The 25,705-nt window shown below is 42.3% G+C and overlaps 3 protein-coding genes across 9 annotated transcripts in view; 1 reads left to right on the forward strand and 2 right to left on the reverse strand.

Moving 5' to 3' along the window:
* Window positions 1–9,560, forward strand: part of pak5 (p21 protein (Cdc42/Rac)-activated kinase 5) — a 60,619-nt gene extending 51,059 nt beyond the window's left edge. For all 4 annotated transcript variants that reach the window (XM_047573444.1, XM_047573442.1, XM_047573443.1 and 1 more), the window contains 8 exons: window positions 442–651; window positions 1,193–1,334; window positions 1,418–1,572; window positions 2,606–2,739; window positions 6,018–6,144; window positions 6,586–6,711; window positions 6,835–6,969; window positions 7,603–9,560. In XM_047573444.1, the coding sequence (XP_047429400.1) occupies window positions 442–651; window positions 1,193–1,334; window positions 1,418–1,572; window positions 2,606–2,739; window positions 6,018–6,144; window positions 6,586–6,711; window positions 6,835–6,969; window positions 7,603–7,758 (1,185 nt within the window). In that variant the 3' untranslated portion in view covers window positions 7,759–9,560. The remainder of the gene's footprint in view (window positions 1–441; window positions 652–1,192; window positions 1,335–1,417; window positions 1,573–2,605; window positions 2,740–6,017; window positions 6,145–6,585; window positions 6,712–6,834; window positions 6,970–7,602) is intronic.
* Window positions 9,561–12,437: 2,877 nt separating this feature from the next.
* On the reverse strand, window positions 12,438–17,528 carry lamp5 (lysosomal associated membrane protein family member 5). Its single transcript, XM_047573202.1, has 6 exons — window positions 17,011–17,528; window positions 16,355–16,530; window positions 15,696–15,827; window positions 15,284–15,380; window positions 14,716–14,904; window positions 12,438–13,555 (listed from the first exon to the last, which is right to left on the reverse strand). The coding sequence occupies exons 1-6, from the start codon at window positions 17,069–17,071 to the stop codon at window positions 13,380–13,382; spliced, it is 831 nt and encodes a 276-aa protein (XP_047429158.1). The 5' UTR covers window positions 17,072–17,528; the 3' UTR covers window positions 12,438–13,379.
* Window positions 17,529–20,574: 3,046 nt separating this feature from the next.
* LOC124998714 (1-phosphatidylinositol 4,5-bisphosphate phosphodiesterase beta-4-like) overlaps window positions 20,575–25,705 on the reverse strand; it is a 55,622-nt gene continuing 50,491 nt past the window's right edge. For 3 of the 4 annotated variants that reach the window (XM_047573200.1, XM_047573199.1, XM_047573198.1), the window contains 7 exons: window positions 25,202–25,277; window positions 24,930–25,105; window positions 24,641–24,742; window positions 24,484–24,541; window positions 24,194–24,280; window positions 23,713–23,749; window positions 20,575–23,082 (listed from right to left, as the gene is read on the reverse strand). In XM_047573200.1, coding sequence (XP_047429156.1) covers window positions 23,006–23,082; window positions 23,713–23,749; window positions 24,194–24,280; window positions 24,484–24,541; window positions 24,641–24,742; window positions 24,930–25,105; window positions 25,202–25,277 — 613 coding nt within the window. In that variant the 3' untranslated portion in view covers window positions 20,575–23,005. The remainder of the gene's footprint in view (window positions 23,083–23,712; window positions 23,750–24,193; window positions 24,281–24,483; window positions 24,542–24,640; window positions 24,743–24,929; window positions 25,106–25,201; window positions 25,278–25,705) is intronic. The other variant, XM_047573201.1, reaches the window with a different exon arrangement.

Raw genomic sequence — 25,705 nt, forward strand, 5'->3', positions numbered from 1 at the left:
GGCATTAGGTTGATAAATGGAGTAGCTGAGGAGCATTGTAGGATGATAATGATAAAGTATGGTGCCTGTCCTGTGGACTAAATGTTCTCCCTGGGTCTGTTCAAGGCTACCTGCAGACGAAACGCGCTGCGTGGCTATGAAAGTACATTTTGACAGCTAACACAATAAAATCCTTCATTAGTCAACATATAGAATAAAACTATAGTAAAAAAAACAAAGTGTGTAATGGTAGCTGGTACAATCACATGATCACCTCTCAGCCAATCACATAAAAGCATGATTTCAAACTCATTTCATTTAAGTTCTTCTAATTCTCGAACATTATCACTTGATATTAGCTTGATAGCCTGGATTAGTTAAACAGCATTTGAAGTTCATTTGGATTATCACCTGCTTTAAAACCTCCCACCTTTTTCGTAACATTTTCTCCTCTTCTTCCAGGGCGACTACGAGCGCCCGTCGCGCGACGACAGTCCCCAGGTCACAGGGGGTGACACTTACCCCCGAGGGCCTCTTAAGCTACCTCAGAGCCACACCAAGCCCCCTGGCTACCCCCCAGCACACCTGCCGTACCCGCCGATCTTTCACCATTACAAACCCTCGCCCTACCATCATCCACCCTCTCAGCCCAGCCCACCGTACACCCCTCAGGTAGAGTATATTCATGTGCCTTCCTGCATACGTGCCATTTGCAGCTCTTCATCTAACAGATCACTATGGCTGCTCCTTCTTGTTTAGAAGCATTTTTAATGAATAATAGCAGCACGTGCTAAGTTTATGAACAAAACACATTACATTTCATGTGACTGCTTAATAATAAAAGTCAGCTTGTGTCTTTCCAATTAAATGTGTTTAGTGTGAAGCTGCAGCAGTAGGAAATGTTTAGTTTGCAGTTTCTGAACACAGCCTGTTGTCTGATGACAATTTACCATTATACCTTCTGACTGAGAAACCTATTTATAGTGATGACATTAGCAGAATGTTCGTACAGCTTTTTTGCAGGAATGGAGCCACAGACACTCATTTTATAATATTTTCTTCAGTGGCCCATATGCTCAGCCGCTGAGGGGTTATCTGATTCAGCAATGGATAGTGATTAAGATTATGATTATGAGTACATTTTTGGAAATACGATAAAGAGTCTTCGTTTATAACTCTCGCTTACATCCCTGTGCGTGTGATTTTCATACAGGGGGCCTACTCACAGCCTTCATCACCCTACATCCCTCCGGGGGCTTATCCACCTCCTTCCTGGGGCTCCAGCTCTGACACCCAACCCTCCAGAGTCTCCCACGAGCAGTTCAGAGCCGCACTTCAACTAGTGGTCAACCCAGGTAAACAATACACATGGGATATGGCACGAGGACATGTATTTTATTGTACTGCGTCAGAATTAAGAAATGTGTGTTTGCCGCAGGTGACCCCCGGGAATACCTGGACAGCTTTATCAAGATCGGGGAGGGCTCCACAGGTATCGTGTGCATCGCCAGCGAGAAACACAGCGGCAAGCAGGTGGCCGTGAAGAAGATGGACCTCAGGAAACAGCAGAGGAGAGAGCTACTCTTTAATGAGGTGTGCTGGGCGTAACTGCTCTACATTTGTCTCAGGAAACATCTCGCCTAAAGGACTGCACGTTTACTGGTGTTCATAGCTCATACTATAATCCAAGTAGTTCTGTTGCTGTTGCATTCACTTGGCGGTTGTAAATAAGTATGCCCGTAGAACTAACATTTGTAACAGACTGTTGATAGCTGAAACAAGCAGCAGCAGAGATGACATTTATTTAAATAGCATCATTAAACAAGCCACTTTATTTAAATCTTTGTTGCAAATTAATGAAAAAACACGAGTTCAGCTCGCCTCTATATCCTTGACATATATTCATGGAAATTAAACCACTAACACATTTTATTGCATTGATTTTCTAAATGTGTTCGCAGTGAAAACCCTAGGCAAGAAATTTATTCATAGCTGTTGATATTCACGGTGTGCTAACCATTGAGAAATGAGCTACATATCATTTGCAGACAAACTGCTTGTTTAGCACAAACATGCAAATTGAGTAAAGGTTGATCCTTGGATTGCATTTTTGCAGTGATTTCTATTTCGGGTCTGTGCATTTGTGCAGGAGAGAGAGAGAGAGAGAGACTGTGAGGACGCGTATATGTTGCTTGTGTGTGCACGGTGAAGCAATTGTGAGGCAGTAGGTGTTCAGCAGGGAACTAATTTGCTGCATATAATCCTATTAATTTCTGTATGTAATCCTTTTATAGTTAAGCCTCCAGAACATGTTCACATTAGACAAAGAAAAGTTAAATTAATAATAATGAAAAAATAGCATGAATAGATGTCATAAATCACTAAAAAAGTAGATTACTTTTTGTGACACATTTAACATGCGTCCCTAAATGCTGCATTGAATTCAGCTGTCAATAATAATGGTGTTTTATATTAGAGGTTTTTAACCTTTTTAGGAATGCGACCACGTTTTATGGATGAAAATATTTTTATCAGGACCTGGGGTTTTATATAATAAAATATGCATGTATCACGTACTATCCAATAAAATCCAATCATACGAATGTGTGATAAAATTCTCTTCTAGGTGGTGATCATGAGAGACTACCATCATGAAAATGTTGTGGACATGTACAACAGTTACCTGGTGGGAGACGAGCTGTGGGTCGTCATGGAGTTCCTCGAGGGCGGAGCGCTCACTGACATCGTGACTCACACCAGGTACCAATCGCTTTTCTTCATCCAAAATGATATTTTTCTTTTTTGGGTTAGGTTTAAATATATCAGGGAACAACAGAACAAGAAGGAGCTGTCTTCTTAGTCTGGCTGTGGTCATGTACCATGCTGATATGAGAGTGTCATCAATCATCTCATCAAATGCTCAGAAAGAAATTGAATAGTCATATTTCCTAAATTGACAAACTAATCCTTCAAAACGTCAAATGGCTGTGTTTTAACTGACTGTCTGCATCATGATAGAAAAGGATGATAAGATATTACTTTTAAAGATTATATAATAAATGTGCCAGAAATGAGGTCACGGTTTTCTGTGTGTCTGTGTGTGTGTGCTGGTGGAATAAACCGGCCTCCAGTATGTTTGACCACTGAAACAGATGGAGGGAACAGCCATATGGAGAAAGGTTTATGTCCTCTATTTTCTTGAATGTGCTGCGATGGCGCTGACATCAAATTTAAATTTAATTGGTAACTCTCAAGAAAAAATGTGATACTATGATTTTGGAGGACCACCAGACAGATGGGCTGTAATCCAGCCTTGGCTTTGATACATTCCGGATTATTTTCCTCCAACTTTTCACAAATTGCTGCCGCGTTGTCGAGTCGTGTTTCTAAGCTGCCGCCTCATTGTTTTAAGCTTACTTTGTGCTTGGTGTTTAATTACAGTCATTTGCGTGGAGTGTCAGCATTAGCTTTGCGCGGTGTCGGGTGCTAATAACACGCTTTGGTGAGGCTGAGCGCCGCTGCTGCCGTGAAGTATTTTGAACAGTCTCCCACACAGATGTTCGGCCGTTTGTGTGTGCAGTGTGTGTGTTTCGCAGAAAGTTTCATCATGCACGAGTGTGTTTAGAAGTACAAGTGGAAATGTCGGTAAACAGGATATTATTGGATATGTTTTCTCTTCATCGCTGCCTTTTTTCCTCTTTTTCAATAAACTGTCACACACGCTCACCCTACGTGAGTTTGCTGAATTTTAAGTGGAATGATGATTGATTAATATCTATGAAAACTGATCGCTTGTTTAGGCATTATCGAGAAAATCGAAGGAATCTAAGGGACACACCAGTGTGTTTTCTTCCACTGTATTTTCAGCCATATTTGCCCAGGTGAAAGCTTTGTGCTATTCCTGTTGAGCCTTTTGTTGTGAAAATAACTGCTGCCTGCCTCGCGTTGTGCGAGCCTCATCAGCTTGCTGTGCTCTTGGCAGCAAACGCACACACTGAGATATATATGAACACACACTCAATTCCCACACACACACACACATACAGACGAGTCAGCAGTGGCAGAATGGGCGTCTCCGCCACCCAGTCACATTTAGATTTCAATTCTACTTTAGAAGTTGGTTAATGAGCTGCACTTCACAAGGATTTTATCCAGTGTAACCGCATACACATACAGTATGTATTTGTGTTTCTCAATTCCTGCGTGGTTTTGTGTGTGTGTAGGTGCATGTGTAATTCACCTCCCTTTGACAACCTCTACAGGTTCATTAAAATTGTTTTTCACTATGTGAAACAATTTTCTATTCCAGTGGTCATGTTTTCCATTCAGTTGTGTGTTTATTTGTGTGTGTGAGGAGGTAAAGATATTGTGAGGTAAGGGGAGGCGCTAAGAGGAGAATTGTTTCGCATGCACGTCTCCACCCCCATTCACCTTGATTTAGCCAGTTGTTTTTCCATTAGCAGAAAGCTCATTTATCTGTCGTGATTGTAAAAGCATACATGTGTGACAATCAAATCTGCTGCAATCTGCAGTGTGGAGTGTGTGATATATGTGTGTGTGTGTGTGTGTAGCTTAGGGCTTGTTTCTTACAATGCAAGTTTGTAAGTGACTCCTCCAACAGCAGCATTTTTAAGAGTGAGCAATAAAGGGAAGAGTGTGAAAGTGAGTATTTGCATGTAGCCATATGCTAATGTACTTTATATACATGAATATGCACACGTTCTACACGTATGTTCCTTTTCTCCGTGGTTGAGAACGAGCGTGTCTGTTTCTGCTCATGTACTGTACACCATGGGAGGGCACACATGCATATACTCATAAACACAGCATGGCCTGGCCAGCTGGGTCTAGATGTTGATGTTCAATGGACCCGTGAGTTTCTGTGTGAGCTCAGTCAGACGCACTGCATCGCCCCATCTCTCCATATGGGACCCTCCTGCCTGATCTGCACATCACATCTACAGCCGCTGCAGGCTACTAGAGTGTATTTTCAAACCGGATTTCTGCTCCATCTCCGTTGTGTTGGACTGTTAACTCTTTAGAATGACACCAAAAATTAAAAACCAGGCTGCAGCTTGATAAGAAATAGTCATTTCTGTTTTTAGTGGAAATCTTTAAAATTGTCATTTAAATATATGTTTATGAAGTTGCTATCTGACTCATAATTACAAGTTATCTGCAGTTAAGGCACAAACAAAACAACATCACAAACCAATCCCAATCCCAATCGTCTCAGAAAAACACCGACACTTGAACCGTAAAGACTCTACAGCCGCACGTTCTGTCAGCCTGGGATAAAACAACTCTCCATACCTGCAGGTGGCAGTAGGCCTAGTCTGTTTTCACCATTCAAAAGGGGAAATCAGAAGAAGTAGGACTAGGAGGGAAGCAAGGAAGAACTATGAGCCATAGTGTAGTACAGAGACGACCGTCTTATTGAGATGTTTTCATCACTTCAGTTTCTCTGCTCATACACTGGCTGTCTAAACTGAAGAGCCAATCAGAATAATCCTTCTCACCATCATGCTTTTGACTAAACAATAGTCTGAGCCAACTCATTGATGATGTGACGGGCACCATTTGAAACTGAGGTTCATGAAAGCACGCAGTTACCACTTATTGCCATGGAAGACTACAAAGACAACAAAGCTGAGATATCTGACATTGCCACTTCAAGATATGTCAAAACTATGTATTTGAATTGGACTTACATAATTGGTAGTTCAGATTTGACAAGTGACTTTGAAGTATGGACGCATCATGGTCATTCTGTTATTGGATCAGTGATAGATGGCGCCCACAAAAGGCATTCTGGCCTTTCTGGCCGTCCCAAGTCCATAGACATTACCTCTCAATGTCTCATATAAAATAGGCAGAGCAAGAAAATATCCAGACAAGAACATATGTTGATAAACATCCCTAGCGTCGCTGAGGACGTCGCTAGTATTTGGTATACTGACATAATTCTACTGAAATCCAAATCTGTTTTACCTTATTTTACATTATTGCTGACGTGTGTGTGTCCTGTGTCCTCACAGAATGAACGAGGAGCAGATTGCTACCGTGTGTCTGTCGGTGCTGAGGGCTCTGTCCTACCTGCACACACAGGGCGTCATTCACCGTGACATTAAGAGCGACTCCATTCTCCTGACCAGCGACGGCAGGGTGAGTTCTGATGAATGTGCGTCTACATGTATGTTTAAGTCCATTACTCAGACGTTTCAACGGTGGATTTACTTATACGCCAGGTATTAATAACCAATGCTGTCAGCTTTGTTCCTGTCACTGGTGATTTCGCACTTATTCTCACACACTCGCTGACCTTCTCCACAAGTGCCACTCCCGCCACTTGTCAACAGCCAGTGCCAGAAACTCATCATCATCAATTACCACTCGTGCCCCAGTAATTAAATCCTGCCTAATGCCTCCTAACGAGTTGATAAGACATGATTAATTGAAGCATAATTAACTGCTAATACAGGAGATTAGTGTCTTCTGTAAAAGCTCTTCATCACAAGGGGTCAGTGCACTTCTGAACTAATATATTCTACTGTACTTCTACATGATAGAGAGTGGAACCTGAGCATGGTGTGTGTGTGTTTGCAGATCAAGCTATCAGACTTTGGCTTTTGTGCCCAAGTTTCCAAAGAGGTTCCCAAGAGGAAGTCCCTCGTGGGGACGCCCTACTGGATGGCCCCTGAGGTCATCTCAAGACTACCTTATGGGACTGAGGTAAGGATGACGCGCACACACACACACACACACAGGTTAGCAATGCTGTACACTTAGAGGAAGTGCAACTGTCTCCTTGATGCTTTACCACGCTGGAACGACTGTTTTTTTGTGTATGTCCAGGTGGATATCTGGTCTTTAGGCATCATGGTGATCGAGATGGTTGACGGAGAACCCCCTTACTTCAACGAGCCCCCTCTGCAGGCCATGAGGAGGATACGAGACAACCTGCCACCGCGGCTAAAAGAGTCGCACAAGGTAACAAAGATTTCAATGCAATGAACTGTAAGGGTAGAAGAAGAGATATACAAATTAATCATTTTTTATTTATTTATTATTCATAAGCATTCCTCCAAAGCTTCTCTTTTAATTGAGATTTTATAAGTTTGCTAAATACAGAATAGGGTCTGCATTTACGAAAACATATACTGTACATAGGTCAGATAATAAAAAAACATACAATTAAGTCCACACATGATCAATACATTAAAACACATGTGTGACTTTACAGTCTAAACAAATGTCAAAAAGAAGACATAAACTTCACAAACTTCAATGTTTATCCACCATCAGCAGAGCTTTCATCAGAACCAAAACCTCAGAAACTGAATAACATGTACAATATCAGTGCAAACATGCTGATGATGAGGTGTAATGTTTAGCATGTTAACTCATAAAGTACTGGATAGTTAATATCTAGCATAGATGGTGGTAGATTGGACGTAAAGCAACACAATTCCATCCAACATTTGAATTTCAACCTCATACTGGATTCAATCTCTGAATACCAGGAATGAAATAAGTTTATAATATAACTATAAATGTGTGCACCTTATTCTTTATCAATAGCCAAATATCAAACGCATGAATGCATTCGTGTCCTTCCTCCAGGTATCATCTGTGTTGCGGTCCTTCCTGGACCTGATGCTGGTGAGGGAGCCGTCGCAGAGAGCCACAGCGCAGGAACTCCTCCAGCACCCCTTCCTCAAGCTGTCGGGGCCCCCTTCCTGCATCGTCCCACTCATGAGACACTACCGCCACCGCTGACCTGCTGGCCCGAACCCCGCCCTCGTCTTCACTAACAACACACACATACACACACCACCAGGGTGGCACTGCCCTCACCCAGCCAAAACACCCCCACCGCTTGGTGGTGCGCCACTAACACTCACACATGTAACCGTGCAGTAGATTAGCCAGAGGAATATCTAAAAAAAAAAAAAAAAAAAAAAAAAAAACATTTTAAAAAAAACAGAGAAAAGAAGAAAAAAAAATCACCTACTATTTTAACACAGCGAACTGGAGTAGAAGAGCGTCACGTGTTGGAGGAACTCGCTAGACGCCCGGTAGAAACATGTGGGCCGGCTCGCCCTGCTGCAGGCTTCTTCCTTCCTCGACTTCAAAGTCTCCATGCAGACTTGTAGTAGCCATCGGCCTTCGAGAGCTTCAGAGGAGTGTGGCGAGTGGCAGACGAGGTGGAGGCCCAGGTGACCAGCGCACTGCTGCAGAGCAGAGCAGCAGCGTGTGCAGAGAGGCTTTTGACTGGTAATGACTGTCGTGTGGTCAACAGTCCGTCGTCAGGACAGGCTGCTGCTGCTCAGCTGCTCAAACAGCGACAAGCTCTCCTGCATCTCACACACTAACAGTGAAAATGTATTTTAGAGAAACTTGTAAGTTTTTCTGTACAGTTTTGATAATTTGCAGTATTTTATCGTGTCGTAATCATTGTGATATGAGCAGTATTAAATAGTTTCTGCAGAGATCTTTCCTACTGTTTATAATCCAGTTTTTGCTTAAAGATATAAGAGATATCCCAAATAAACCCACCTAAACTTAACTGTTACTAAAAATACTAAATATATTTATTATCTCACATTTGTAGACAGAACTTCCATTAAATGTTGGAAAAAAGGGTAATGACAGAATTTTGTATGACGTTTTAAAGTATTTATTTATTTATTGCAATTGAGGTATATTTTATTTTTGGTAGTGTGGCCTTTTCTTTTTTGGTTTATTTTGTTTTTGGTTTTTTTTGTTGGGTTTTAATTTACATTTTTAAAGGCAGACAGTGACATCATCCGAGCAATACCCCAAACCTGTTTATGAAACCATGAAGCCGTGTATTTATGATACTGTAAAACCACCATTTAAATGTAGCACAGACTGAGGTGATTTGACAGAAGAAAAAAAAAATTACTTCACAGACCTGTATTCTTTTATATTAACAGTCTCGCTGTGTTTCATCAAAATGCTAAGAGGCGCCCATCCAGGACGCTTCCCTACCGCGCAGAGTTTAGGATGCTGATAAAAGGTCTCGTTTTCTACTCACATCCTCACTGTCATCATCTCACTCCTTATCCCACCTCAGTCAGACACACATTTGCTATCACGGGAACTGTGCTGCCATTCTCATCTCTAGTTGGACCAGGAGAACAGTGTAATCCTCCTCCCCGCATCGTTTTTACCCATCATTCACTGTGATATGTAAATATGACGTGTGCGTGAGTGTCTGTGTATGTCAAAAGGGCAAAAGAGGTGGAGCGTGTTCATCTCTGTACAGCGTCTGAAAGTGTGTGTTTGTGCGTGCGCGTGCAGTGTGCCGCTGGCTAATCCTTGACAACGTGTCAAGATTTGAATGAGTAACACTTATCTGTGGTGTTGGCTTGTACAGTGATATTGCATGTTTGTTATCGGTGGAGCTGGTTTCAATTAAAAAACGCCCATAAAAACATTGAGATGTGTTGCATGGATTTTTCCTTCATCACCCTCTACAGTCTTTCTCTCAGTGTCTCATATCAAGCAGAGTTTTTTTCCGTTTTGTTTGTTTCTGTTTTGTTTTTTTATTTACACAGCACAATGTCAGATTCTTCCTGGGAGGTCTTTTCAATCATCAACAGTTTATTTTCTCTTTGTTGTTTGGGTCTTCCATATTTTCTAATAGCTTTTTCAACAGCTCTCATTTTCAACAATTTCACCCTAACTTCACCTCAGAACAAAGAAGCAAAAAGACACATCCATGGATCGGTGTTACCATAATATATGGGGTTATTTCTCTTTCTTTCCTCAAAGCCACTTTCCTCTGAAACACTATAATGGAATATTGATTTGGCTTGGACAGACAGCGGAGCATCTTTCTCAGAGAAAGACACCTCTGGCAACAGGCCAGTAAATAAAAACTTGAGAGGCCATTAATATAATAAATCCATACGTTCGCGCACACGCTCATCTGCAAATACAACAAATCTTTACCTAAATAACTATCTGTGTCATTTGTGCTGTTTTTAAGTTTAACAACCAAGAAAATGTCTTTAAATATGTCTGTTTTGGCAAATTAATGAATAAATTGATTTAAAATAAATAAAAGAGAGATTTAGTGAGTCTGCCTCAAATTCTGGTGATCTAAGATTTAGGGAATTTCTTAAGGCATGGGTGTCAAAATGATTTTAGTTCAGGGGACACATATAGCCTAATTTGATCTCAAGACCAGTAACGCCATAGGGTATTAACATAAATAACTCCAAATGCTTCCCTTTGTTTAAGTGCTAAGAATTACATTATGAAAGTGTTCACATTTAATGAACTGCACTATAACAAAACATGTAATGTACAACCAGACATTTCTTAAGACAAACAACTGCAATTTCTGTATAGTCCTAGGTCTCAGCATTGTGTGATGTCCACAACTCTCACTAAAACTGAGTGAAACCTTGGGATTGCTGTTACTTTTATTGGAAAAATTGCAGTTAAAGGCAGGGTATATAAACTGTGCTGCCACCCCCCTTCCTGTTTAAACGCCACAGTTCCACTCTGTCCCCCTGCCTGTGAACGCCCACGTTGGTGGAGCAATTATTCAGGTATACACCACGACCGAGTCACAGGCAAAGTACTTTCAATCGAGAACAAATTGAATTTATGAACAAACATTACTGCAGTATAGTAACCTACTAGCAATGGGACTGAACGTGCACAACGACTTATGTAGAGTAACCAATGGGGAAAAAACAGCGACACGCTGTAAAAATGGCCTGTGATTGGTGGAAAACTTCACTCATGGGGGTGATTTTTATAAAGCCTTTTAACATGGCCAGGCGGAGGCACGGAAGTTTTGTCTCATAACACTTGAAATTAAGCTGACAGACTATTATTGAATTTGGACGAAATTACGGCGAAAATTTTGTCTTGTAGGCTAATTTTTACATTTTGCAAATTCATCCCATGGGCCAGATTAGATCCTCTGGCGGGCTGCTTTTGGCCCGCACGCCGTATGTTTGACACCTGTGCCTTATATGGTCAAATAGGTGCTTGCCCCTGGCTGCATTCATTTAAGCTGTATATGGTCAAAGGCCCAGGTGTTAAGTAGCTGTACTGGTTACCTGAGGTTTTTCACTGGGACATAAATGGAATGGAGCCTTAATTAATGCTATTCATCACACCTGTGCGATGGCAAGGCTACAGTCAGACAAATAAAATCAGTTTAAAAGATAACCGAAGCGTCAAAATATCAATTTTGTCGATCGTTTGTTCTGTGTGACTGACGGGTCATTAGCCGCATTAGCTTCAGTAGCTAGTTTTTGGAAATGGCGACTAGCCGACTTTGTGTTTACGGTGGAAGGAGTAACGACGTCTTCTAGAGGAGCTCCGAGAAGAACACGGCTATTTGTCCGTCCTGCTTTTGGACCACAACGGAAACACGACATTGCTGGGACCCTGTGAACTTTAGCAACAGGTGAGTTTACCTGTGATACCGTGTTTGTTCCCTTAACCAATCTGTGTGTCTGTGTTGTCCAAATATGGACTGAACTCGTGTAAATATAGTCAAGATTTTTTATTTTTAATGTATTTAGCTCTAGATAATATTATTCTACAATTATTCTATCTATGCTTTGGCTGAAGTGCCAGCCTTTTTATATTTGTTACAGTACACAACCTGTACGCCACCTTCCATATTTGTAGTCGTGTGACGCTGCTGATTTTTAGACGTCATGGACCAAGAGGACAGTCAGGTGATAGTGTGTCGGTTCAAATAAACATTACAACATTAGGGTTAGAGGAGTTGCACGGTTAGCTGGAAGACTGTTTGTCTGTGTATCAGAAATTAGTAGTATTTTGAAGTATAATTTAATAAACGTTAAGTATTTTGTAACATTTGAGATAAATCCTTATTCCCTTGCATTCACCAAGAAAAAAAAAAAATAAAAAATCACAGAAAATTCGTTACAGTCTTTTGCACTGCACATGGTGCTGAAAATGTGTCACGTTCCCCAACGTGCATGAGCTTATACCTGTCAGTGATTTTTAATAAGGCAGTTAAACAGAGGAGCAGGAATCGTGTAGATCTTGTCTCAGGTCTCGAGTTTACCATTTATAACAGGCAGTCTGGATGAAGAACGGGATTAGGAGACATGGTCACTGATGTGTTGCGGCTGAGGATGATGAATGACTGAAGCGAATAGGCGTAAAAGACACAAAAGACACAAGTGTTCTATTTATGTTCAATTAGACTCGTTCATACCGTGTTTTCTTTTAGAGTCTGAGGACAAAATCGATACTTCATCTCGATGGCGTCTCCTCAGACAGGTGTATCAGTCACCTTCTTTTCTTATTTCCAATATTTTTCCAACATGTTGGGGGGGAAAAATGTGGTTTTATCCCATTAGGGATGAAAAATGTCTGAGGTGTATTGAAGTACTGTGATAAATATCAATAGAAACCAACTGACAAGCGTGTATAGATGATTCCAGCAATTTATTTCAAACAAACAGACAATACTGCACAGGATTGCATCAGCAGAGGTTTATGCATAGACTTTGATTCTGAAAGTATTTTACACATTGTTTTTTTTTTGTGTGTGTGTGTGAGTGTGTTTTTTATTTTTCATTTTTTAATAACCACTCTGCATTCTCATAGACACTCAAAACACACCTTTATGGCATTCTGATAAATTATTCACAAATGTCAGATGTTTGTTTCTTCCTTATGATATGTTCCATACATTTGTGCGGAGAAAGGATTTGTTGAAGCAAAAACACTGCTACTCTGAATGCCACTGCACTGCACACTACAAGACTGTCCACTGTCGACGATGGTTGCATTCAAATGTAGAAATAAGAGGACCGAAAAGAAAAGGTTAGCAAGTACCCAACCAGTGAAAGGAAAAAATTTCAGCAGCAATTTCTCAGAGACTGAGAGGCGGAGGCAAGAGGACGGCAATGTGCTGCCGAGTGAAAGCAGAAGCTCGGGCGTTTCAGAAATTTCTTTCAAAGACAAGTTTGATAAACTGGTGATTTTATGGGGAAAAATAGGTGAATTAGAAATTTTCAGAGGACTTATCGGAACAGAAATGTTTTCATATTATTTTCATTAAAATTCTAAACACTTTAATGCAGACGATTTAGGGCGATAAGATTCAATTCAGCAGGTGAAGTAGGTTTTGGTGGGTTTACCCTCCAACCACATCCATGCTGGGCCCCAAGCTGTCCCATTAACTCGTGTTTTAGCTGTTCAGGAGTTCCAGTGGGCAGTACAGCACAGGCTACACACATTTGTCAATCCGGGATTCAGTCCAGCGCGGGGGCACAATCCTCTCTGGTGGTAAAAGCCCGCGACGTTGAGGAGTCTTTCATCGGGTTAGCTTCGGAGAGGGCCGAGGGAGCCGTCGCCGCTGCTCACTACATGTTCTTGTACATGGAGCGATCTCTGGGAAGCTGGGGCTGAGCCGCAGTCAGCTTGAGGTGGAAGTGGTAGACCGTGAGCGTGATGACAATTATTAGGCCCAAAATGAAACCCAGAATGAGGGGGAGGGTCTCCTCGAGGCGCTCCCGCTGGTCGGTGATGCACTTGTAAGCTGTGAAAAGTGGGATGATAAACACAGTCAGCGTGCACAGGTGACTGAACATGACTGACAAAGGTGCCTGAAGGCCTTAGATAATGTGTAGATTTATTCCGAATTAAAGTCTTATCAGGCTCATAATTATCTTTTCATGTTTCCTTTGTTTTCTCAGTTCATTTCCTGTAGCCTGTAGGGGTTGTCTACAGATAATGTCATATTTATGTTGCTTGATCAAAATTCAAATATATTGAGTTCGACAAATACATTCATTTTGTTACTAAATTAACTGTTAAAGTTCATGTTACATGTTATGTAAAACGTGTAAGTAGTAGTAGTGGACAAAATGAACTGCAGTGAAAATCAGTTTTGCATGTGACGTGTTTAGTTGGGTTTAAGTCTTGGTTGTGTTTACATTATAGCATGAAGAACACACTCTCCTCATGTGGCCCCTTGCAGGTTTCCTCAAGTTGCTATCAGCTGCTGGAGCTTGCGTATTCCTAAAGTGTGTGGAAAGGTAGCAGAAGACTTTGTGTGTTTGTTCCTTTCATTTTATATTTGCTAAATGCCACAAATTACACACAGATACTCTTGCTGTCTCTTATATAATTAAACACATTTTTGTCTGTGCTCAGTTTAAGGGGATTAGGATTAGGAGAAATAGGACTCCTAATTTATGTGTACTGTATAGTGTGAAGGTGTTTCTCCCAGTGGACGGCAGTAATACACACTAGGAGGAATGCAGTGGAGCATAGTACAGCCTTACAGCAGCTCAGGGCAAATGATTCTTCCAAGGTGATTGGACTTCCAGGTACGTTGAGTGTGTCTATAAAAGCTGCATTCAGGGAGAAAATATGACTGCACTCATAAAGTCCTAATGACCCCCGCCCCTTCTCTTTCTGTCTCACTCTCTGCATTGTCTTGCATTCTGAACCCCTATTTTCCTCGTGTCACCGTCTTCTTCTCCGCAGCCTTATGTACTCCTCATACTGCAGCAATAACCCCCCAAGAGAGCTGTGTGCGTCACAAAGAGAGAGGTGGCAGCCTGGTGCCCAGGATTTCTCATTATCATCATCTTATGTATAGAGTGTGACCAGATAAATGTGGCTGTGTGCGGGAAAGATTGGTCAGGTGTTCATGGCGGCGCTCAGAAAGGCGTCCTCTGTTATTGCTCTTACGTTCACTGAACATGAAGTCGGAGGCGATGTCAAAGGGCTGGATCTGGGTGTCATACATAGAAACGGTTATGCCCTTCTGGTGGTCACTGGAGATGAGGGTCAAGGTCTGCTGCGCTGTGCACACAAAGGAGTGCCCGGCTGGGGTCACCAGGGCCGACAGGCGGTGGGTGCTGGCTGTGTGCTTCCCAGCTGCAGAGAAAGGAAGGGAGAGGTTCTGACTGAATTGTGATCTGAAATTGTGTAATAATCTATAGGAGTTTTAGGCTACAATTTAGTATATGTTAAATAGAAATAACTAAATTGTAGAAAACGTCCATCACAATAAATACATTGATTAAAAAAAATAGGAAATAGTGCGCAGAGCTGCAGTAAAAATCTAAAAGCGATAGTATTTTTGCTTAGAACTTTGCAACCGTCCGTGGGCGAATCTCGTAAATCCCTGCATGAATCACCCCTCTAATTCCAGCTGAGGGCTGATGTGAAATGAACGAGGACAAGTTGCGTTCAGAGCAGGCGTGATGGAAATGTGCTGAGTAGCTACTGTACATAGTCTCAGCGGGAAACTCACGGTTGTATGCGTTGATGAAATGTGATGTCTCCGAGGTGTCGTAGACAAACTGGACCTTGCTGATCTTCCACACTTCAATGCCCTTGTCATGGAACTCCTGCAACACGCAGAGAAACACTAACCGTAAAACCAGACTATCCCGGCGACCTACACTCCCGTTGAAATTGTCATTTTTGGAAAATTTTTACATTTTGATCATGCCTGTCGTAGGTAATTCCTTCAACAGAAATGTTTCTTGGAAGTCTGGACAATAAAGACAATTTAGTGGTTCATATAATAGCATTTATAATAAAATGTCAGAATTTTAAATATGTTTGACACAAATGTGACTTTGTGAGAATCCCAGACTATTCAGTGAATTTGGTTGCAGATAATGATACTATATTTCTACTACTTGGATTTACGCGCCCACCTTAGAGAAGTAGATGCGGAGGGTGTACGCGTTGTTCTTCCAGGAGATGTGGATCTCTGAATCCGTGCTCCCACATTTCCCCTCGATTTCTGCACTACGGGGCAAAGTGAACGACGCCTGCTCTGTGATCAGCTGCAAAAAGATTCAGTAAGCATGTGGAAAAAGTCGACAGATTAGTGACTGGATTGTAAAAGGAAGCAGTTTTAACGGCACACCACGTTTTTTACGCGTAAGCTTACGGAGTATCCAAATCCATAATACCAATGGATAATACAAAATCGTTTTCAAACCATTGTTCTTGCACTGCCTGGGCGATTAAATTAATAAGAAAAGTTTCATAAGGAACATGTTTTTTCCGTTTTGCATCATTTATTTTTATAATAATAAAAGTCAGTGGTTTACGCACCACCGCAAAATGTAGCCGCATTTTTTCAAATATTGTATTTGACTCAACATATCGTCTTAATAAGACGTGTATTTAAGGAAGGTGTTTAAATAGCTTAATAAATAATTACAATTTAAACTATCAGTTTGCACTTCTTCAGTCTGTTTCACGCACAGGGAATTTGGTCCAGTGTAAGTCTTACCCAATTCTTACCCGCAGCCGAGTTTCATTTTAAAGCATTCACAAGTGTTAAAATGCACCGGGGATTCCTTACGTCTATCCCGTTGAGTGCCAGCACGTCATATGGCACGAGGAATTTCACGGCGAACTCCACCATCAGACATGTTGTGCCGTTCTCCCGGACCGCGAAGATGGCTTTGTCTGGGTTGTTGGAGAGACCGGACAGGTTCTCCCCCTCCTGCTCCGCCGACACAGCGGACACCAGAACACCTGACAACAGACAGGAACAGGATGTGAGAAGAAAAGTCCAAGGTGAAGGCTCTCACCCAGACACAGCGGCAAAACATGCAGAATCAGCAGAACCAGACACGTACTGGACCAATTAAGAGTTTATCTGAAGGTCTCTCATATCTTTAGATCCCTCATATCACCTCTGTTCCTTAAGGCAAAGTCAAAATCAGGTGAAAACGCTGGCGAGTAAAATCTGCAGTATCAGGGGCAACGGCGCTGCCTCCAGAATGAACAGCAGCGGAAAGTGATGTACGAACTCTGATCACGTTGAACCACTTTTATGTTTCATGAGGAGAAATCGGGGAATATGCCAACTCATGGAAAAAAAAAATAACTCGATACACACAGATGCCTGGGCACTGGCAGTGAGTGCACACACACGCGCACGCGCGTACACGTATACACACTGCAGTAAGGAGTCACGACACTTCACAAACACACGTACACACTCCCTCTTACCCAACACACATAGCAGCAAAAGTCGGGCGCTCTCCGTGGTGCTGAAACTGAGTCGTAGCATCTCTGTCGGGTTCCCCGGTGCTGGAAAAGGGGGCTAAGTGACTGGGCAGCCTGTGCTCAATCCAGCAAAGGAAAAAGGAAAAAGAAAGGCAGGGAGGAGATTGGGGAGAGAAAGAAAGGAAAGAGAGAGAGGGGATTGCCTCTACTCAGCGACAAGAAGTCACGCTCAGATCATCGTGAATGCAGCAAAATACGTCTCCAGGTTGGACGTGAGATCCGGTTTGCACACAGGAGTTCTGTCTGTCCGAACCGACCTCCGCTTTCAAGGTTGACACGTTTTAACGCGGTGACAGCTGCAAGACTGGGCTCCTTCTGCACATATTATCACTAATAACGCTCCTTGTCTTGAAATAAAAAGTCAGGTAACTGAACTGCTCCCCTGTATGGAGGACTCGACACGTAGGTTCTGTTATTCCCGCAATGCTGTAGTCTCCATCTCTGTGGTCGCAGCTGCAGGTTGGGCTGAAATGATGTATGTCTGGAGGGAACCGCCGACAACTCCTCCCTCCCTCTCTCAAACTCCACTTCTGCAAGGCTGCAGCTGAGTGGGTGCGAGAGAAAGCTTTAAAACACGTAATCTCACTCCGAGGTTAAAATAATCGCATCGTCCTGTGGTATGTGAAAATAAAATCATGTATCGTTTCTATTTTTGCTCATGAATTTTTCATGTTGGGTAAAGATGTCTTTCTACCTGAGTCAACATACAAGGAATCGTCCTAGAAGTTGTGACTCGTGTGAAGCTGTCGGTGGAAGCATAAGCATATTTTTTGTCTCAATATCAGACCAAAGTCTGCACTTACTGACGTTTTAGATCAACTAACCTGCAGATTGACACAGTGACCCCTTTTAAAATGTACTGCAAATGCTGCACGCTGATGTCATCTGCTTGAGTACCTCTCTCCCACAAACAGGACATCATCTTCAGTTCAGATTTTATTCACTACTTTTAGTAGACCAGTAGAAATCCAGGCGGCTGTTGTGTTTAAAGATACAGGCACACACAAGCTTTTGCATTGCACATCACACATAAATACAATAAACAATATTAAGTCACTTCTTGCGCATCACCTCTCCACCTTCCGTAGACAGCCCACCCACTCCGAAAAAGGAGTGGCAAATACCGCTGAACACAGAAGCGACGATATATAGTGAAACCAAAGTTACAAACTGCGTTTCATCTTGTAGCTGCAGCATGAAACTGTTAGGTCTTCGTGTATGCACATAGCGATGAATATTTTCTGGATGGTCTGCTCACTTGCATACGAAGAGGTTCAAATGTCAACGAGGACCACGACAAACACGTTTAAGATGGAATCAGGGCGTGAAAGAGTCTAAAAGATTCTTTTACCATCTTTGTGAAATTGTATTGGACAGGTTTTACGCTCTGCTCACCCTGGCTTTTATGAGTTTTGTTTTCTGAATTGAAAGTCAAACTCGCATTTCACGGAGCTGATGCTGTCGATGCTGGGTTTACTGTCCACTTGGGGATGATTCATGCACTGGGGGAAAGTTTCTGATCGCGGAATCCGCCCTGAAATCAGCACCGGATCCTGCCCCAGCTCTTTCGTGTCCTTTTTAAATTCGGGGGATGTAAACCGGCGTAAGAGTTTGTTGCTTAACACTGAGAACGTCGTGGCTGCAGAGGGGCCAGGTGGCGGGTTAAACGGTCGAGGTTCACTCTTGCTGGGAGACGCTTCACGCCTCCTGACGGTCCTGGATGTACGCAAGGGCACCAGAGTGCGCTCCGGAGGTGTGGGGCTGAGCATGCTAGTTGGCAAACTACATCTCTTCTTATAATAACTGTCGTGAAATATCTGTACCCCAAAGTCTAACACTTTTGGTCGTTCTGTTCCAAACTCGTTCTCACTTTTGTTGGTAAGAATGGGAGTCAGCAAGATGCCCAGGGCAGAGGGCGCACTGGAATGGTGTGTGTTTCTGCTGGGCCGGGATGAGCAGAAAATGGATTTCTGGACCTCACCGCTCTGTGTAAGAGGGGGGAGGTGATCACCAGAGACGCTCTGTCTTTGTCGGGGTTTTAGATGCTTAGAGTAAGGAAAGTGGTTGTAAGTCGGCGCAAGAGGGTCGGGGTTTAGGGCTCCAGATGAGACCGGGTCCCGTGGAGGAGAGGAAGAGGCATCATTCTCTGGTTCAAACTCCTCTATAGAGTCCATCGAAGGCAACCGACTCTGCTTCATCCGAGGTCTTGTTTGCCAGGTACAGTTTTGAACCAATGCGCAGCGCGCATCGTGACACGGTCGGATGACTTCAAGTTTATCCACTAAATGCCCAACTTTTTTCTCAAACTCTTTTTCCAAACTGGGTCGGGACTGCGCATTTCCCTGGGCGCCTCCGTCTTCCGCTCTGGGAGCCTCTCGACCCTTCTTGGAGTTGTTAGTAAGCGCAGAGATGCACTCCGTGTGGCCCAGAAACTTTGCCACTTCGATAGCAGAGTTGCCAACTTTATTTTGCCTGTCTATCTGAAGACCCAGCCTCTTGAAGGCTCTCACCAAGAACTCGACAACGGGGGAGTGACCTGCTACTGCGGCGTACATCAGCCCAGTGTTTCCCCACGAGTCCACTATCTCGGGGTCCGCGTTGTTTCGCACCAGGATCTTCACAGCATCCAAGTATCCTTTCTCACAGGCGTAACTGAGCGCAGTGCGCCCATTCACGTCCTGACAGTTGACACTGGCGCCTCTCTGCAGCAGAAGCTCTATAAACTTACACCGAGTCTGCCCATCAGGTAACTGCACAGAAGATATGAGAGGAGTTTGCGCGTCATCCGTTTTAGAGTCCACGATTTCCCCGTCCAGCGCGTCCAGAACAAACCTGGCCAGGTGGACTTTATCCTTGGACATCGCCTCCAAGAGGATCCTGGTGCCTGTCGGACCGTTAGACTTCCCCGGAGGTTTGAGCATGTCTCTGAAATGGCTCATGAATTTATCCGAGAACACTCATTTTCTCTGTCAGACGGAGCAGGTTTGAAGTCCCCCGGAACAAGAGCTGGCGCACAAACCCAACATCCTTGTTTTATAGTGAATGAGGAGCTACGGTGTTGCCGGGCAACGCAAACAAAATTACGGCGCTTTGTTCATCTTTCTAATGGAAATCAGCTACTTTGCTTATAATAACAACAAAGAGTTGGCCGTATCCAAGGGGGGATCTGGAATATGAATTCATTCCGCACTTGTTGAATACGATGAGACAGCAGTGGCCATTGTTTGGAAAATAAGTGTGTGTCTGTTCCCCTTGTTTACAATAAATCATTCTCAGGCCCCAGGATCAAATCTCATAATATATGGAACATTTCCAAAGACATCATTAGGTTAAAGTACGCACTTTAATTAATACCTAGTTGACATTTCAATATCCCAGCTAATTAAATATCACCCATTTTTATATTGAAAATGTCACGTCATGATTCCTCCCAATTTAATAAAGCTAAGTCAACCACAATCTGGTAAATAAGACGAGGAAGAAACACAAATGAGCCACATGCTTATGTCCCGTTTTACACCTGGATTTATTGATACACATACTATAAAACAGTATTAAAGGAGCTGGATAACAACAGTATTTTCATTGCTATAAGTCCAACAGTACAATATAAATACAAAAACACGCACAGAATGTCTGTTGACAAGCTACAATTCAAATAGAAAACAAAGAGGAGATACAGTAGAAACCGAGGAAATGAAATCAGTGATGTTGCTCTGCAAAAATAATCTGCTTTTTCTGACAAACCCAAGAGCCAATACATGTAATCACACAACAGAAACATTCAACTAGTGCAAAAAAGCCTCTAACAGAATAATCTTAAACTACACGTTATCTAATATATATAATATATATTCATTTATTTATATATACCTTCATATAAATAACCCCTTAATTTGGCATTTTATCATTCATAAAATAATTTAAACGTCCTAACAGACACTGAGTGGCACATTTGAAAGCAATGGAATAAATTTAAAAGCACTTTTACTCATTTATCTCTGCTCTAGATATGTGGTGAGAGCATTATATTGTGTCGTGTGGTGCAGTAAGGGCAGACTGGAGAACAGAAAAGCAATGAACAAACAAGAAAAACCCCAGTGGTTGATAAATGTCTTTCCCCGACATCCAACAAGACCCGCTCTATCCCCAAGCCCTTGATGACAGAACACAACTGGTCAAAAAGTAAACTACATACATTCCAGTATATACAAGAACATCCCGTCTACCCTTTACATGTCATACAGCAGAAAACAAAAACAGAAAGGAAATATTTAAAAAGGCCAAAATACCTACAGGTGCTTTGATCCCCATGTTTTTGACTTTTCATTTCATTATTACAACTTTCTGGTCAATTTTTGTCATCCTCTGTAGTGGATTTTGTCCAGCACTGACAATGTTTCCTCAAACCATCTGTAGGCCTGTAGCATTTAACTCAGAGAGATACAAGAGTGTTGTGTGAAACCCTTGGTGTGTACACCGTGTAGAAGCCACGTCACAGAATTCTTTCGTTCGAGATCTGCTCTAATTATTCAGTCTGATCTCCCCTGACCAAAGCTGAACAGGCAGGATTACAAGCTGAGGTTGCTAAGGTGCAGTCAAGAAGCTATTAAGGGAGCACTTAACTTCAACAATGCCTTAATGAGTGTATTACTGAAGAGATGGGTTCAATTTCTTTCGATTAAAAAAAAAACGTTTAGTACAGATTTGGCTCTCAACAGTTTTAAGTGCACAACCTCTCAATGCAAAAAAACATTTAAATCCCACTTTGACGTACTAGTAGATGTCGAGTTGATCAGATTTTCATGTAGGTGCCAACTAAATGTTATTGCCTCGGGTTGGCCCAGTACAAAAAAATGGAACTGTAATATTTTCACGTGTTTTTTTTGGTTATTATTACAGCAAAGCTGAGAATTTTGTGCACCTTAAACTCATCTTTTTTTTTTTTGCATAGTCCACATAATTTGTAGCTCAAGTCCAGGAGTGTGTATAGTTTTGCAGTTTGAAACCTGAATCATGGAAACTTAAAATAACCTATTAAAGTGTGTAGTCTTCAGAAGAAACACAGCGAATACACCATCTCTTGGGTATTTCCTCGTAATTAAAAGTAAATTTGACTGAGACGTTGGCCGTAATAATCAAAGAACATCCTCGTGATCCCTTTATAGTATTCCGACTGCCTGAAACATTGTTGGGACAATCAAAGATGGGGGGTTCGTCACTCTTTCATACAGTGATTTTATATATTTTTTTAAATACATTCTTACTGAAAAACAGAAAATCTACAGTAGTGCACCGCTACATTTTCCACATTTTTTTTTTGACGGCCTATCATATACAAAGTGCTCAGGACAGGACTGGTGTGTAGCGTACAGTGTATTTCACAAAGTTTATTCATTTGTGCTGAGACAACACTAAATCTTATAGATACTCTTCTCCCCTCTTACACACTGAGTGATTAACTGGGTACCGGTTTAAATAAAAAGTCAAAAAGGGAACATATCTTTATCTGAACGTGTGTTTGTGTATGTGTGCTTGGATCCACCAATAGCTGCAGCCTTTGTTGCCCATAAAATGCAGAGAACTTTGAAAGTGACAGCTTAGACCTACGTACAGTGGAGGAGGGGATGCGTTTGACTCCGTGTTGCTTCATCTCCGAGGTAATTTCCTGTCTCTTTAAGTGGTTAATCCCCCTGTCAAACAGTGACAAGCACCAGTGGCTCAGTGGTATCAGGTTAGTGGGTGGGATAAAGGTGCAGAGAACGCGAGGGGGGAAGGAGTGAGGAGAGCTACTTTGCATTTCTGAGTGAACATAAAGTGAATAATAGTGAGACAGACAGTGATGTAGGCAGGGGCTCTTCTCTGGATCGTACAGGGCGTCCTGCGGTGGAGTGTTTCCGTGTATACGAGTGTGAGTGTATGTGTTAGTGTCTCCGTCTCAGTCGCTCACACCACCGTGGCAGGTCTGCGGTCCATCTCCTCCTCCAGCTTCACCATCTGCTGCATGTCCTTGGCCTTCGAGGAGATGGACGAGAGTCAAACTCACAGACACAACTGAACCTCAAGCTAAATGCACATGACGTTTGACATGTTATCTATTATTATTAGGAAGAGACCAAATCTATCTCTAATTCTCCAGTGAATTGAATACTTAAGCAGGTAATATCAATTACACACTTAGAGTGATAATTGCCAAAAAATGTCTGTAGTGGGACACTGTCACATACTATGAAAGCCAATGATGATGAGTTGGAGTGAAAGCACAGTGGGGCAGGTTGGGAGCTGGCTGTTTTTGCTTAGTAATAGCTGGTGAGTCATGCTGATAAATGACTCAAGCTGCTAGTTGGCACTCCTTACACCAGAGCTGCAGGCTGAGAATGTGGGAGTGGAAATGAAACAATACAGTGGAAACAATCACTTTGTTCTTCAAATTGTAATCGTGTAAAAAGACAGTGTAAAATTGTCTTGCTTTACTCAGTGATTAGTCACTTTAAATGCTCATTATAGTGGCAAACTCAACAGCAGACCGATCCTGATTTATCAGGCTCAGCAGAAAAATGAGGTGATGACAGACATGGATGGAAACGTGAGTGACACACTGGCACAAAGGTGGTACCAGATGCAGAGGGAGATGGAGATGCCTACCTTGAACCTGTTTGTTTGCATGGTGTGATTTCAAAAGCTGTGCCGGAAGAAGCAAATCATATTAAAAATGAATGGAAAATGTGCATACATGTAAGACATGTACAGGTACTGTGACAGATGGTGAAATAAAATGCAAAGATGGGGACACATGGTCTTCATAGACAAACCTCTACTCTTTGAAGTGTAGGCTTTAAATGTGCAGAGCAAATCAGCTATAAGAAGAAAGAAACTGATACTCAAATATGAACTTTGTATTTATTCTTTAGAGTCCCCTGAGATGTCCTGCAAAAACTAATTACAGTTTACACCACGAGTGATACAAACTGCAGTCATTATCTAAAGATGGAATCATTCAGAGAACTGCACTATTCCCAGCCTAGTTTCATCACTAGGAAGATGAGATGCTGTAGACTGTGCAGAACGTGGGTGTAATAAATGTTTAAATGTTAAACATTTTAGTTGGAGGACCACGGCCATGTACCTGCTCATTGAACTTCTCCAGTTTCTCCAACTGTTCTCTCTGGTTTTTCTCCAGCTGTTCCATCTCCTTCTGATGCTTCATGGCCAACTACAGACACACGAGACAAACACATCCAGTTAGTATCTGATACCACAAATAAAATCTATGAAAACTATGAAATGAAACTAATTACAACAATAAAATCATACTAACATTACTCTCTGGACCACTGCTGTGAAGAATGCAAACTATCTCATGCCATTAATACATGTACAGGTAGAAATGAGATAGAAATGAATAGTAAGACCAACCCTCTTCCTCTCATCCAGGAACTTTTTGGTGTTGCTGCTGTTTAACTCCCGCACTCTCCTTATGAAAGATACAAAACAATCACAACAATCAATAACAATTCAACATTTAACAGCCAACTCAACTACTGAATAATCGCATCATAAACGTGAGACTTACCTCTCTCGTTCAGCCTTGTTTTTGATAGACTTGTCCTGGCTGATGGCTTTACTGTTTTCCATGGACATTTTGGCCTGGTTAGCACGCATCTCTTTGCTCTGCCTAAATTGCAGAACAAGTAGCCACATGAAGGAAACTTAATAAAAGCAGCACTCTTATGTACTGCAGCATTATGGCAACAAAGGCTCCAGTTTAGCAGCAGCAGCAGCAGCAGCAGCAGTAGTAGTAGCACTGTGTTTCTGCGCCACCATGTGTGGGTGTGCAGCCAAAGCGTACATGGGTGTCTCACCGTTCATGTATGAGTTTGAGCTGCATGGTCTGCTGCTCCTGGACAGAGGTCAGCAGCTTCTTGAGGTGTTCACACTGCTGGGTGACATGACTGTCCTTCATCTCCTGCTCCTCGCTGCTGTGACTGCTGATCAGCTCCGACCACTCTTTAGTGTGCTGCGCTGTGATGTCCTTTACCTGCAGACACACGCCATACATTCACACCATGATCAGTTACTCACAGCCTTCCTCACAGCTATAACTTTAGAGGAAACCACATTTCTTCTGTGTTACCTTGGCTTTATGATCAGCGATTAGTGTTTGGATTTTATCCTCTGTCTCTTTTTTCAGCTCTTGGCAGTTGTTTTCACTGTAAGGAAATCAAATGTGACGGTCAAAGCCTGTGTCAACCCATGAAGAGGGTACAGTATATGTAAATCAAATGCTAATTGGTGGAAAGGTTGTCTCTAACCAGAAAGGAAACATCCAGAGCAGGGTAGGAGTACAAACAAGAAAGGCACAGACTTGATTTAATATGTCTACATATTAAATCTTGACTAGAAAGAAGTCCCTTCTCCGATCTTTGCCATGGAAAGCTCTGTGAAAATAGTCAGAAGCCCGACTTCCCCCACCCACAAAATGCTTGCATCTGAAAATTAGTCTAAGGCAAAGCTGGTATAAGATCTAGACTCGCTCCATTAAGAAGTGACTGACTATGATCGGGAAAATATCAGTCGGGCCAGTGAAATCATTTGGATGTGGTGATGGACAGTAACATAGTCATACACATCATCTGAA

Source organism: Mugil cephalus, chromosome 21 (assembly GCF_022458985.1).
Source record: "Mugil cephalus isolate CIBA_MC_2020 chromosome 21, CIBA_Mcephalus_1.1, whole genome shotgun sequence".
NCBI classification, from domain to species: domain Eukaryota; kingdom Metazoa; phylum Chordata; class Actinopteri; order Mugiliformes; family Mugilidae; genus Mugil; species Mugil cephalus.